The 14,434-nt window shown below is 41.5% G+C and overlaps 1 protein-coding gene and 1 non-coding gene across 2 annotated transcripts; one reads left to right on the top strand and one right to left on the bottom strand.

The window, feature by feature from the left end:
• The first annotated feature begins 97 nt into the window (after window positions 1-97).
• On the top strand, window positions 98-13,277 carry LOC148817447 (caspase-9-like). The gene is made up of 10 exons (XM_088938214.1): window positions 98-563; window positions 2,012-2,210; window positions 2,896-3,000; window positions 4,893-4,954; window positions 5,919-6,095; window positions 6,727-6,816; window positions 7,724-7,871; window positions 8,063-8,248; window positions 10,095-10,204; window positions 10,482-13,277. Exons 1-10 carry the CDS (start codon window positions 432-434, stop codon window positions 10,584-10,586), a joined length of 1,314 nt encoding a protein of 437 aa, XP_088794340.1. The 5' UTR covers window positions 98-431; the 3' UTR covers window positions 10,587-13,277.
• On the bottom strand, window positions 6,265-6,337 carry trnam-cau (transfer RNA methionine (anticodon CAU)). Its single transcript has one exon. It is a non-coding gene; the product is annotated as a tRNA-Met (tRNA).
• Window positions 13,278-14,434: the final 1,157 nt, after the last annotated feature.

The raw sequence follows: 14,434 nt of genomic DNA, 5'->3' as shown, positions 1-14,434 counted from the left end.
CATCCGAATTGCACGGCTACGTTTTTTTATCAAAACGCTTCCGGTCAACCGGCGTGATGACATCATTACGCACTGGGCGTGGTTCAGCCATGCAAACACGGAAGAAAAGGATGCTTTTGGAAGACAGCAAGAATTATTACAGAAGAATTTAGGAAAATGTAAAGAACGTTTTAATATACTTAAGTGGGGTTAAAGGTGCTTGGCTATCGTAGCTTCGGTGAAACGCTCCTTAGTCTGCTAGGTTTCTTTTCGTATACGATTGCATGATGGAATTTCCAAACTTGAACAACTAAATTCCTGATTTCGGCATTTCGCTTTCGTTTCGGTTAGGATGTAGTTCATGTTCGACGTCCAGTTTAGGCTGAACTGAGCTCACGTTCACAGGTTAAGAGTCTTAATCCCCCCCCCCCCTTCGGGCTCTTCTTTGAAGAATGGATGGCAGGCACAAGAAGATATTACAGAGTAATCGATCCATGCTGGTACAGCAGTTGGATCCCTCAAAACTGTATGATGGACTTCTGTCAAAGGGCGTCTTCACTCAAGACATGATTGATGAAATACAGGTAGGCCTTTAACACTCTCAACTGGCCCATTCACAACCACATTTTGAGGTGCCTCGGTTATAAAATAATTCCAACACTGCTGGAAACGTATCCTTGAGATATTGGCAATAACCAATACATAAATAATCAGTGTCGTCTCCTTATCTTACAGTTTTCACGGTGTTTTCTTCATATACACCTTAATTTTTGTACTCTCTGGAGGAATGTGTTCATTACAGAGTTACAGAGTGTCATACAGTATATAACAGGGATCTGCAACCTCTGTCATAGAGCAGCCACTGTCCTGCTGGCTTCCCAAGTAGCTTTAAATCAAGAGTAAGTAATTAATTGATTGAGGACAATCAGAGTATAGCAAAGGGTCTAAAAGCATGTCATCATTGTCTATATATAAATGTTTTTGTAATAATATTCCAGAGATCTGCACATTTGGTCTTGAAGAGCCACAATCTCTTTTGGTTTGAAAATTATATTGAACCATATAAAGGTCATTATTATAAGAAATAGGAGACGCAAGATCTCCAAGACAAGAAGTGTAGATCCCTGGAATGTAATCTCAAATATATATAGTCAGTAGTGGAATAACAGTTGAGACATGTTGCCTAACAAAAAAAACCAATAGCCTGAAAGGCAGTTCTTTTTGGTAGGTTCTTCAATAAACAGGCAGAACAAACTAATAAGTATAGACCCATGTTACCTCGATTGAACCTGATCAGTGCACTATAGCTGTGTAAGTGCCCAGTTCCTTGCTTTAGTCATTGCTACTGACAGGGATGCCCAAAAGACTGTGACTCCTAAGACTAGCTAAAGGTTGCGCTTCTTTTGGAAGAAGAACACACCCTTTCACAGTCCTAGGTCTTATTAGGACAACATGGGCGGAGAGGTGGCTCTGTGGCTAAGGATCTGCGCCTTTGGCTGGAAGGTTGCCGGTTCAAATCCCGCAGCAGGCAGAGGAATCCTACTCCGTTGCGCCCCTGAGCAAGGCCCTTAACCCCAACTGCTCCAGGGGCTCTGTACAATGGCTGACCCTGCGCTCTGTCCCCATGCTCTCTCCCTGTCTGTGTGTCTGTGTGTCTCATGGAGAGAAAGCTGGGGTATGTGAAAAGACAAATTCCTAATGCAAGAAATTGTAAAGGGTTAATAAAGTGATGTTATTATTATTATTATAGCACCAAGTTGGAAATGTTTCAGCTTTTTAAAATTCCAGGCATGTGTAATTAATGCAATAGTTGCTCCACATGCTGTCTGATAAATGTCCTCCACAGAACAAGCAGGAAGCTTTCAGCACTAAGTTTTGGTTGTTACATGCAAGACTGATCAAATCTGGAACAGCTCAAACTGCAACCGAATGGGAGTCTCCTCCATGTCACTGTGATCAGAAGCGTGACGCAGACCCGCAGCCCGGGGGTCTGTAGTGAAGGAGCTGCGGTTCTCTCGCGTGTCCCCCGCAGAGTGCCGGCACGCGTCGAGACCAGGCCCGGCAGCTGGTGAGAGATCTGGAGACCCGAGGCAGCCGGGCCTTCCCTGCCTTCCTGGAGTGCCTTCAGGAGTCGGGGCAGGGTCACGTGGCCGACGCCTTGCAGAAGGGGGTCAAGATTCAGCCACCTCCACCTGTCCTAGTGCAGCCTGTTCCCATCCCTGTCCTAAAGTGTACGTGCTAAGTCCGTTATTTCTATTATTTGTCGTTCATTCTGTTTAGTTCTTCTTTGTTTTAGTATTGCCAATAGCCACATCACCCTGCGACTCACAGCTGGCAGCCTCACTGAAGCCCAGCAGGTGTGAGCCTGGTCAGTACCTGGATGGGAGACCTCCTGGGAAAGACTTAAGGTTGCTGCTGGAAGAGGTGTGAGTGGGGCCAGCAGGGGGCGCTCATCCTGCAGCTTGTGTGGGTCCTAATGCCCCCGTCACTATACTTTAAACAGGCGCCGTCTTTCGGATGCGATGTAAAACCGAGGTCCTGACTCTCTGTGGTCATTAAAAATCCCAGGGCGTTTCTCGAAAAGAGTAGGGGTGTAACCCCGGCGTCCTGGCCAAATTTCCCATTGGCCCTTACCAATCATGGCCTCCTAATAATCCCCATCTATGAATTGGCTTCGTTACTCTGCTCTCCTCCCCACTGAGAGCTGATGTGTGGGGAGCGTTCTGGCACACTATGGCTGCTGTTGCATCATCCAAGTGGGGCTGCACACTGGTGGTGGTGGAGGGGATCCCCCTCACCTCTAAAGCACTTTGAGTGGAGTGTCCAGAAAAGCGCTATATAAGTGTAAGGAATTATTATTATAATATTAAGAAAAAGTGCCACATACTGTAACGTGTCTGGTGTTTTATTCAACAGATCCCGAAGGAAACAAAGAGATACCCGATAGAGGAGACATACCCTATCATCAAGACAGGCCTACACACAGCCCAGATAACGAAAACTATACGATAACCAGCTATCGTAAGAAATATTCTACAGTGTTATGATATACTGATGGAAAGGTGCTCTCTTTCTACTAGGAAAAGTTATAAGATATAAACCTTATAAAGTTTATAAGGTTATAAAGCTGCTTCAACTATAGAACTGCAAATCCCTTTTATAAATTTTATTGTAGCAAGTGTTAAATTGCTCTAAAAATACAATGTTTTTTTCCGTTAACTAAATCGGCAAATAATTTATATTTGACTCAAAGTACATTTTGGAGTAGAACCAGGTTTACTGTTATTTACTTCAATAAACCTTTTAAAGGTTCATCAAAGATTACCGTGCACTGAGCATGCAAGATGTGCTACATTCTATCTAGCTGAGGAGCTGTCTAACCCTGGTCCTGGTGGGCCAGTGTATCCTAACGAGCTCATGACTATCTTAATTGGACCAATTTAATAGCTTTATCAGAAATCTCTTTGGGTGCTGCAGCTTTATTGACACTTAGAAGACCTACAGTATAGACACACCAGTCCGCCAGGGCCAGGATTAGACAGCCCTCATCTGAAGAGACAAAACAGCTGTCAGTGATCAAGTCTTTCAAGGGAGATATTATCGCATACACAATCCTCTGCAAGCTGAAATATTCTGTTTTTTCCAGGGCATTTCACTTCTTTCAGTGAATATCTGGAGAAAGTAAGGCTCCTTTTTTGCAGATGAAACGTTTTACACCACACAGCTGTTTAGCTCCAATATCCACCTCTTTGGGGGGAATTATTTGATTTTCTGTACCACCTGTACCACCTGTAATGTCACTGAAAACCCTAGCTCCATCACTGTGTATACATTGTATATAGTACTGACCTGTCTTTGGACCTACCTAAATGCTGTAAATGTCATGGTAACATACATTGTAGTACTTAGAATTACTTGAAGAAACTATGCACACACTTGTTGTGTGATTGGAAGTGCTGTAAATAACTATTCGGCACTGCACTAGGATGCAAAGACATAGTGTCCTAAGAGTAGCATTGTGTGTTAGATGTGTTGTAACAGACAGATAAGTTCTGGACCCCGAGATGAAGTTGAACAACTGAGTTTATTGCATGCAAGGAACAAGAAGATCAAAGAATTGTTCGAAGATATAGGTACAAAGCTCCATTTTCTGTAGCAAACTTCAGCCGTTTCTGACGCAAATTGTTACCATGGTAAGGGGGGGAGGTCACCTGTGTTAGGACATTCCCAAGACCTTGAACACTTTGAATGGCCGGTCTTATCTTCCCATAGTTAGGGAGTCTCTACCTCACACTTGGAATCTCTTATCAGTTCACTCCCATCCCTGCCATAACTCAGAAGTGCTTAAGCATGGAATGTCTTGTACCAAAAGAAGTCTTTGTGCAGAAAGAACCCTTTTTTCACATCTTATATCTTCCGTCAGTTGTTTCTGGGCATTTTCTGGGTTGATAAAAAGATCCGCTGAGCAGATGGTATTTTAAAAAAAAATGACAAGAAATGGGGGCAACCACACACAGAGAGCTCAGCTTTGCGGATGACGCTGTTCCCACCTCTGTAGTTACAGTTTCTGCCAGAAGGATTTATCCCGCTGGAGGTCTACCAGTACGGATAAACTGGGTTGAGACCTCAGCAATCGAACACACAGCCCTGTTTGCCTGGTCCTCCTATGAAATCACAGTCTATAAGTATGTTTGGGACATCTGTGCAGTGCTAGCTTTGTACTGTAAGTTGACTTTCCTGGAAACCCCAGGATATTGAACCTCCTTGTGCTCCTGTATTCACACCCCTAATTTGAAAAACTGTAGTATCTAAATCACCACCCAAAACACCTTTAAATAGGGTGATAATAATATCAAGCTGAGGGTCTTTGTTGTTTCAGAATGTTACTAATAAAGGCTTATCTCTTGCCTTAGCATCTCAAAAGGATGAACTTGATCCCAAACCAGAAGGAAGACCAAGAAGCAACAGCCTCCAGGTAATTAGACCAAACCACTGAAATACTAAGTGTTTACACCGGGTTTATGGCTGTTGTTTGCTTCTCTGTTCTTTGTGATATACTGCGATACTGTGATAATATACCCTATTTATAGTTTAGATCAACTGTATTGTGTTATTTTTAATATTTTAAACCGTTCAGCTTCCCAAAACTTTTGACCAATTGACAATCGTCACAAAGCGCAGAAAGCCTCTAAATGAGAAAGGTGTCAAAGTCATTTCAATGAAACACCTTTAAAAGCTGAGTGAGTTGTTAAGAGTATTCTGTGTGCAAGAAAAGATGTTGAGAAGTATCCAGCCGATTTCTGGGACATTTCCACCTATTGTTTTCGTTTGATCTGACAGTACACCTGCACTTTTGGAAGACAATTTTGAGAGAATGCTGTATATGATAAAAAATAAATTCAGACCTGTTTCCAAATCTGTTTCAATTTGGTAAGGCAAGACAGTTTCACTGACATTCTTCAGTATCTTGTGCTCCAGTATTCATTTATAAGGACGTTACTGAGCATCTTGTATTGGTACTATAGTTCATGCTCATTCTATGCAGAAGGTGTACTGGTACAGAATACAACATAGCGGTATGACATCGGCTGTTCTCAATCCAGAGACTTTAAAGGCAGTCTTTTGTAGCTGTTTTAATAGCCTTGGTAATCTCAAATTACTGAAAGGCATCAGAGTTTATTCATCCACGGTGAGATATGGACACTCAATAAAAAACAAATCAGGAAAAAACCGGGATCAGAAGGCAAACCAAAGCCTCCTTCAGCCAACTGAGGCAACTGATGAAGTAAGGCTTAAGATTTCTTGAGACTTTCAGATGAAGGTCCTGGTTACCTATGTGAAACTCATATATTACCATCAGTGCGACTTTTTTCATCTGAATGTTTTATGCCTTCAGTATGTACTGTAAGATAAATACACCCTCTAATGTGCGGTTTCAGGTGTACAAGATGGATCAGAACCCGTGTGGGCACTGCCTAATCATCAACAATGTGGATTTTGAGCATCAGTCTGGATTAAACAATCGCACAGGATCCGATATTGACTGTGACAGACTGGAGAAAAGATTCAAGGCCTTTAACTTTGTTGTCGCTGTCAAGAGAAACCTAAAATCAAAGGTAAATTGAGAAGGCTTGCATATAGCCAACTGTATTGACAGTTTTAGCAAAAAATCTTGCTGCATGGATAGCCTGGGATGGGATGGGTGGATGTTTGTTTCCGTAACATTAGTTTTTTACAGGACAGGGTTGTTAGTCTTGTGCCCAACCTCCAACATGGATTACCTGGCGCCCGACGTGGGACATGAACCCACTACCCTGAGATTATGAGTCTCACGCTCTACCAACAGAGCTAGTCGGGCCCCCTGTAGCGTTTCTGGTCATTGTTTATTATTTTAAAAAAACTGCGTGTTTTTGAGTGGCTCATGACTGAACAAATTCCTCCTGCGTGGTACCTAAAAAGCAACGAGCAACAGCAGAGTGGCGGACCCCTCCATCCTCCTTTCCTTTTGAATGATTACTTTTCCATGAGACCTGTTCCGTTTCACCCCAAATGTCAGTGATTTGCAGTGCAAAAACAATGCAGAATTTGAAGAGATGATATCCTTACCTGATGTATACCCATTTGTTTTAAACCTACATTCTGTGTTCATGGCAAATGGGCATTCCAAACCTATTCACGTATCGTACTGCAAAATCTTGTCATCTCACCTAGAGCGGGTGATTAAAGTATTCTCTTGTTCCCATGCAGCAAATCAGACAAGAGCTGACTGCTTTGTCAAAAAAGGACCATTCAAGTTATGACTGCTGTGTGGTGGTCATTCTGTCGCATGGATCTGAGGTAACTAGCACCTTTAAATGGAGTGAAGACGGGGTGTTTCCCGAGAATTGTAGGTGACGCAATTCACCTGCTTTGTCCATTCGCTGAAGAAAATAACCAGTTTGCAATTTGAGAGTGTCAGAAGTTTCCAAAACATAATGTTAGCTAGATGTGTGAAATATATTTATTATTTAAACTGATTATTTTCAGCATTAGCAGCACTAGTAAGGTTTGACATGTAAACACTGTATTTTACCATTGCCATGTTGGGAAATGAGTTTATCTTGGGGGAAATGCAGCTCCATAATTATGTAACAGTGGTACAGTCTGAGGGGGCAGGGCTATACGGTACCTATTTAGGAGGGGGGGAGAGATCTAACAGGAATTTAGTCTTGCTATAGTTGGAGTGGGGAGCTGATTGGACCTAGGCGTGGTAGGACTCCTGGTCTCTATTTCTTAGAGAAAGGGTTCGTTTTTTGTGTGTGTACTAGTTCCATTTTGTTGGGTTTTTTTTGCAATATATAATTGTTTGTGAGGAGCACTGTCCTAATAAACATCACTTTTGCACCTAAGTGCAGTTGCGGCTGAGCCATCATTCTGTTTTAAAAGGACCCCTCCTGCCCTCCCTGTGACATAAGCAAAGGATGCCACCAGAATCACAGCACTTAAAAAAGGAAAGAGGACACTGGGATGTGACACCAGCCATGGGCCATCTTTCCTTGTGTTTAAAAAATAAAAGAAGGAGTAACTTTTCCTCACACACTACAGGCAGAACATTAAGCTAGCACACAAAATGGAGTGGGGATCTTCGTGTTTTATAAATAAAGCCTTCCATTGTGTTAAATAACGCTCCCAGCAAAGACGGCTTTCCCTGCACCGGTGGCTGACTGCATGAAAACCCTCTAAATGTGTTAATTGTTTTCTGCAGGCAAGCCACTGTCGCTTTCCTGGTGCTGTCCACGGCGTCGACGGCCCCATCGTTGCTGTTCAGAACATTACCAATTATTTGAACGGGCAGAACTGTCCGACTCTGCAGGGGAAACCGAAGCTTTTCTTTATCCAGGCCTGTGGAGGAGGCAAGTGCCGGTTACTTCCATTGAGCGAAGGGTCGGAATTGTGTGGTCCTCTGTATGCAAAATCGGAAAACCATAAGGAAAAGATTGAGAAGTAGATATTGTACTGAACTGCCAGGCAGCGATGTTTTATACAGGAAATCTACCTTTCTGGGTAATCAAATAGAGGAAAAGTATCTGCCTTATTCTTGCAGATGAAAAGGACACGGGATTTGAGGTCTCGGAGGGATTTGGGCCTTCATCAGGTGGCTTGGATGACCAGACTGATGCCATGCCCATGTCATCCAGCAGCGATTCGCTCAGTTTGACTGATGAAGTCGACGCCCGGGCATCCCTCCCTACCCCCAGTGACATCTTGGTGTCATACTCTACTTTTCCAGGTCCAGTAGACGCAGTTTGTATGAGCAGTCTGTGTTGTGGTTTGACATTGCAGTTTGGGGTCTTGTGTTTATTATCGGAATGAGTTTTTTTCTTTATTGATGGCAATATAAAAACTACAGAAGCGCATTGCTACCATCAAGGGAAAAAATATCCCCTTAATTACGAGATAGCAATGATTACGTCAGTGTGTGTACAACCTGTTACACTGTGCACTGAACACATTTGTGGGATTTAGAGATCAAAGCAATTATGGTTTCGTTATGAACAGTTATACGTGCGGTCAGCCCCCCTGCTTAAAACCATAAGTCCGCACGTAGCGATATTGTAGGTATTACAGTATATGACAATTGTGCTATCGCGTGATCACATAAAGTACGCGAGAATTACTATCTCGTAATTACGAGATAAGGGTGAGGATTTTTTTTTCCCTTGGTGGCAGCAATGCGCCTCCGGAAAAAACAAAAATGCTGTAGGGGCAAAAAGTGATATGAGACCATAAATATTTTATGATAGAGAGCTGTCCCAGTACCAACCAACAGCCAGTTTGTCCCTAAAATGATTCACCTCAGGAAAGGCAAAACCGTGCATTTTAAACAAATATGTAACTTGTTTAAGTCCCTAAAGGTCAACAGGAGGCTGTTCGAGCCTGTCTAGCTCATTTAATAGCTAGTTTTCTATGCTACCAATCTGCTGGATCTCATTTAACCATTTCTTAAAGACCCCAGAGGCTCTGCATCCACAGTATAGCTAGGTATCGTGCTCCAAACTTGCACAAACCTGATTGAATATGTGAATGTTACACTGTCTAGTTTGTGTTGTTTTATCGGTTCGAAAGCTGAAAATGAAATGCAGCTCCAAATCTTTTTGCTTGTAGAATTAGATGCCATACAATGTGGGAAGGCAGGTGAATCTTGAGAACTGTGTCAGGAAACCTTGATGTTCTCTCTCAAGGTCTCCCTCCTGCCTGCAGTTCCCTTGTGCAGTCACAGCCCTGTTAAAGATGATCACTCTTTGCACTTTTGTTCTCTAAAAACGCAGAGACAAGCAGTTTTATTTATGAATGCCTTGGGGGAGAGACCTGCTTATTATTGCAGTGTTATTGTCTTTCATATTGTGTGCAGATTCACTTGTTTTTGCTTTGACAAGGAACTGTTCACACTGGGTTTTCAACCAGTTTACAGCAATTAAGTTGTGGAGTTAATTAATTTGTAGGGCAGCATGATAGCACAGTTGTCTGCATTGCTGCCTCACAGTGCAGCGATCCATGGTTTGCCACCGGACCTGGGGTGCTGTCTGTGTGGAGTTTGTATGTTTTCCCCATGTTTGTGTGGGTTTCCTCTGGGTGCTCCGGTTTCCTCCTGCAGTCCAAACACAGGCTGGTAGGTTGATTGGCTGCTGGGAAAGATGTCCCTGGTATGAGTGTGTGCCTGTATGTGTGTCTGTCTGCCCTTGTGAAGGACTGGCGTCTAGTCCAGGGTGTATCCTGCCTTGTGCCCGTTGCTTGCTGGGATACGCTCTGGCTCCACTCTGACCCTGAATTGAAAGAAACAGGTTAGAAAAGGTATGGACTGAATTATTTTGTCATTTATTTTGTTGCATAAGCAGCTATGGTACTTCCTAGTGTGAGTCTAAAGATGTTGACATTTTAAGATGCAGTTTGACTGTGATAAACTCCTTTATCTCTTAAACCCCTCCCTGATTATCTCCCTATTGCTTCTACCCTAGCAGCTCTAAACAACAAGATGTTTGAGAAAATACAAAAACAAACATATGTGACTGCAAATCTGATATCAAGCTTCTTTTTTTTCCTGTGGTCCTGATATTTTTTGTTATGGTGGCACACAGGCTATGTTTCTTGGAGAGACACAGCAGCCGGATCATGGTATGTGGAAACTCTGGATAATATCCTTGCCCAGAATGCCAAGGATGAAGACCTTGTCACGATGCTGATGATGGTAGGCATTTATTATAAGATTAAGATTGAAGGAGCCGAGCCTGTCACTTTAATGGAGTCTCTCGGTATGTGCACTGTCATGTGATAAGAATGTGATGTGTTTACTATATTTAAAAACAGAACATTACAGGTAGCTTGATTTTTGTAGGTATTGTATTGTATTTTATGTCCGTGGCCATTGCACACAGTTTGGGAAGCTTTGTAAGGGATAATCATGAGCCCAACATCAGACTTTGTATGATCCGTTTTGATCCTTCTACCCTTATTTCTCTTCACAGGTTACAGATAAAGTGTCCCAGATTTCTGCCAAAGGAATTTACAAACAGATGCCTGGGTCCTTCAATTTCCTGCGTAAACGCCTCTTCTTTCAAATATTGCCGTAGTGCCAAGGATTCCTCCCGAATAATTGAAAATAATTACTTCAGCAAATAAGAATTTAGCTCACTACGTGAGCAAAGATTTTTTAAATATTTTTTCTCTACGAATTTGGGGAATCATTTTCGGAGTACATGGAAATATTTTAATAATTTTGTGTGATTGTACCTTAACTGAAATTATGAATTGGTTTTTCAGTGGTTACTTTTCATGTACCTTTTTAATGCTTATGCACTATTCGTAGTTGTGTGCACATGGCAGAGGTGTGTTAAATGCAATCTCTCTGAGTTTCTGGTTTTCTGCAGAATCCATACTATATCCCACTGTTGATCACCCAGATAAGGACTCTTGAATATGTGCTGGGAGATCAGTATCGGTACTAAATGTTGTGTTGCAAAAGGAAAACTTTGCTTCAATTGCTGAACTAAGTACGGGAGATTTCTTCTTCTCAATTTCTTAAAGTAACTACCATATGCAAGTTGGTGAAAGAAAGAGTAGGTGTGGATAAAACAAACCATGTAAAGTAAAACCCAGTACTTTTTGAAACATTAGCTTGAAAGTTTGGAAAGGTGAAAACAAATATTGCATTCAAGCAGAAAGCTTCCTCATTCTGACAGTGTGACACAGGACATCGCTTAACTTTGAGCACATGTTCCATTGAACATCATCCTCTGGAGTTTTTTTTACTAGTGCTTTTCAACAATTGTGATGTTAAAGAAATTAAACTCATGCATAATCTAGAATACTCATACAAGTTCTTCTAAAGTCACACATTTTGTGGCCAAACTGCCTGAAGATACATTAAAATGAATTGTTTACTTATAGTTACACTCCTGACTTTCTGTAAGAGGAATGGACAAGCATTACCGAATGTAGGTTTGCTTCATTGCCACAGACCTATCGAAATTTAATTATGGTTGTAATTTAAGAAAATGGTTGCTTCCGGACTCGGTGTTGTGTACACGTATCCAACCCATTTTTCTAGGTTTTCATTTGTAATGACTTTTCAGAATGTCTGAGCATTTGGTTTTCACTCGGAGGCTTTGTGTTGCAATTTGTAGATCAAGGTAAAAAAAAAAAATCTGATTTAATGTGTCTTGATCTCGGACTTTTAGGCTACAAAATGTATTCGTTTGGATGGGGGGTGCAGACTTTCTCTAGGCACTGTAAATGCTAGCAATTTACAGGGAGTACATTCAACATAAGATCTGGAGTTCTGGATGAGTGGATTTCTCTCCTCATATATGTTAGAGGAACCCAGCTAGTGGACTGTGTACCCCAGAGGGTACTTAAAGATGAAATTACCATTCAGTGAAAAATGCATTTGACCTTCGGAACTTTATCATTTCTTTCCATACATACTGTATAGTGTCCTGCTGTTGTTTTGCAGTATTGTATAGTGCAAGTCATGGCAATGAACGATTAATAAATCTATGAACAATATACTGGCAGGAGCTGCAGTGAGGCTTTCCTGTGCTAGTAGATGTTAGTAACAGGCTTGGTGTTGCTGCTGCTCTGCTTTGTAACGTCTTGCAGAATTCCAGTCCTGGCAGTTCCTCATCCATTGCAGACCACGGAGGATCTGGCATCTGGGGGCTCTGCTAGTGTCTACTGGTAGCAGTATTTTTCTATTTATAAATCCTTCAAAACTAAGCCTTTTGCAAAAATACAGGTAAAGGATTATTCCATGCTGAAGAGTAAAGAGGCACAACATTTTGGCTTGTGAGCCTTCTTCCGGCTCAAATTATAATTTGTGTGATGTGTAATAATGTGATCGTATTATAAATCAATCATAAAGGTATTAATGAGACCTGAAGACCTGGAACGTTGTGTCTGTTGGAATAAACCTTTACCTGTTCCTTTGCAGCCTACGCATGCTGACGCAACTACCTACCTGAACTCCTTCTGCAAAAATGTCAGGTTGTGAAAAACTAACGTTTTTCATCAGGTAACCAAAAAGCAATGGACCTGAAAATATGAAAACTAAGGCATTAACTAGTGCATTTTTTCTGCAGTGCAATGTTTTATGTTTTACTATGGCTGTTGACTAGTTCATTCACATTATTACATGACGATGTTTGGTAGTTAAGCAGTTAATTGGTCCAAGGATCCCATCCAGCTATTTTGTGAAAAATGTCAGAGTATCAACTTCAGCCAGCATGGCTGGCTTCCTGACCCCTGAACCCTTTGTGTAAAGTGCCTCCTGTCGTTAATTTTAAGTGCACTTCCACTTAATTTGAATTAGAGATCACTTCCTACTAATCAGACTATACCTGAGTACCACTCATAAGATACAGTAGGAAATGAAAATGAGAGACTTCTGCATAAAATCTAGACAACACAGTAGTAAAATGATATTGTGAAACAATAATTACAGTTATTAAGAAATGAAACACTATCCACATTTAATGAGTGAGTCAAAGCATGATTTGTACTGTACTTTATATCTACAAACTGTGATTTTTTTATATTATGTTCTCTTGGCAACAGGTTAGCCAAAGTTCCAAGGTTTGGAAGGGAACTTTTTTAAAATACAAGGATGCAATAATAAATATGATGTCTTATCTGTCCTTATTCCCAAAAAGGCAAAAAATATGTTTATCTGTTGCCTGGGTTTGAGGCAGTGAAGTCTGTGGTGCTGTTTTTTTCAATATGTTGTTGATTCATGAAATTTTAAATAAAATATCAAATTTCAATGAGATGGATGAAAGTGCACTTACTCTATGGTATGTCTGTATGCTCTTACGATCCATGATTTAGATATTGTTTTTCGCTGTGTGATGGTACCCTTATTACATCTCTGAAACTGAATTGATCTGAATAGATCTCTGCAGGCACATTTCACTGGTCTGTTTTTGGTTCTTGTCTTTGGCCTCCTGTGGGTTATCTTCGATCAGGGTGTGTGAATCAGCTCACTGAGTGATTCTGAGCTTTGAGGTTTAACTGCCTGCCACTTACCCAACAAAGTCCTTTTCAGAAAGTGACCATACAGAAAGTATTTTCAGTCCCTCTGTTGTAGTCATAAAGACTCTAGAACAATGAACGAGATTCAGGAGTAAAGTACAGCCAATAAGGACATCTCATGAGCTTCAGCGAATCATTTCCAGGAGTTCATTTTAAATTGTTTTAAAGGGGTGAATGAGGGCATTAAGTCAGTTGGAGAACTACAGTTGATAGAAGGTGACAGGGGAACAAGGGAATGTGAAAAATAAGCTGGGACATGTTAACGCATGACCTCTAATTTTACTTGTATAAATGACCTATATTTAAACAAAACCTGTTAAAACCTTTTAGAAAATAGTGACATCGCTGTTTCAAATCACCATCAATAATATTTACCAAATGCATGTTGCATAGTTGTGTATTTTAAGTATTTTTATCCTGCTGGGTGCTGCATTTCGGTGGTGGATGACATGAGTCAATGTGTGATTAAAAGTGCTGTCTATATACATGCATTTGTTTCTTCTTCATCTTCTTCTTGATGCAATATGTATCAGCAGCTAGATCACCCTGCAGCTCACAGCTGGCAACCCAATGAGGCTAAGCAGGTGTGAGGCTGGGCAGTCCCTGCACGGGAGACCTCCTGGGAAAAGCTAAGGTTGCTGCTTGAAGAGGTGCTTGAAGAGGTGTTAGTGGGGCCAGTAGGGGGCACTCACCCTGTGGTTTGTCTGGGTCCTAATGCCCCAGTATAGTGAGGGGGACACTGTAGAGACTTTAAACTGAGGTCCTGAACCTCTGTGGTCATTAAAAATCTCACGGCGTTTCTTGAAAAATTAGTGGAGTAACACGGGTGTCCTGGATAAATTTGCCTCTGGCCTTTATTGGTCATGGACTCCTCATAATACCTTGACTTCGT

Source organism: Atractosteus spatula, chromosome 20, assembly GCF_055471065.1.
Source record: "Atractosteus spatula isolate fAtrSpa1 chromosome 20, fAtrSpa1.hap1, whole genome shotgun sequence".
NCBI classification, from domain to species: domain Eukaryota; kingdom Metazoa; phylum Chordata; class Actinopteri; order Semionotiformes; family Lepisosteidae; genus Atractosteus; species Atractosteus spatula.
The sequence above is the reverse complement of the archived record's forward strand: the minus strand, read 5'-3'. Positions and strand labels throughout refer to the sequence as shown.

What these genes read in the sequence shown, in the direction of transcription:
- LOC148817447 (XM_088938214.1), top strand. Translation starts at nt 432, where the DNA reads ATGGATGGCAGGCACAAGAAGATATTACAGAGTAATCGATCCATGCTG. An exon ending in ACATGATTGATGAAATACAG is followed by an intron (nt 564 to 2,011) that starts GTAGGCCTTTAA and finishes TGTCCCCCGCAG; the next exon opens with AGTGCCGGCACGCGTCGAGA. An exon ending in TTGTCACGATGCTGATGATG is followed by an intron (nt 10,205 to 10,481) that starts GTAGGCATTTAT and finishes TTCTCTTCACAG; the next exon opens with GTTACAGATAAAGTGTCCCA.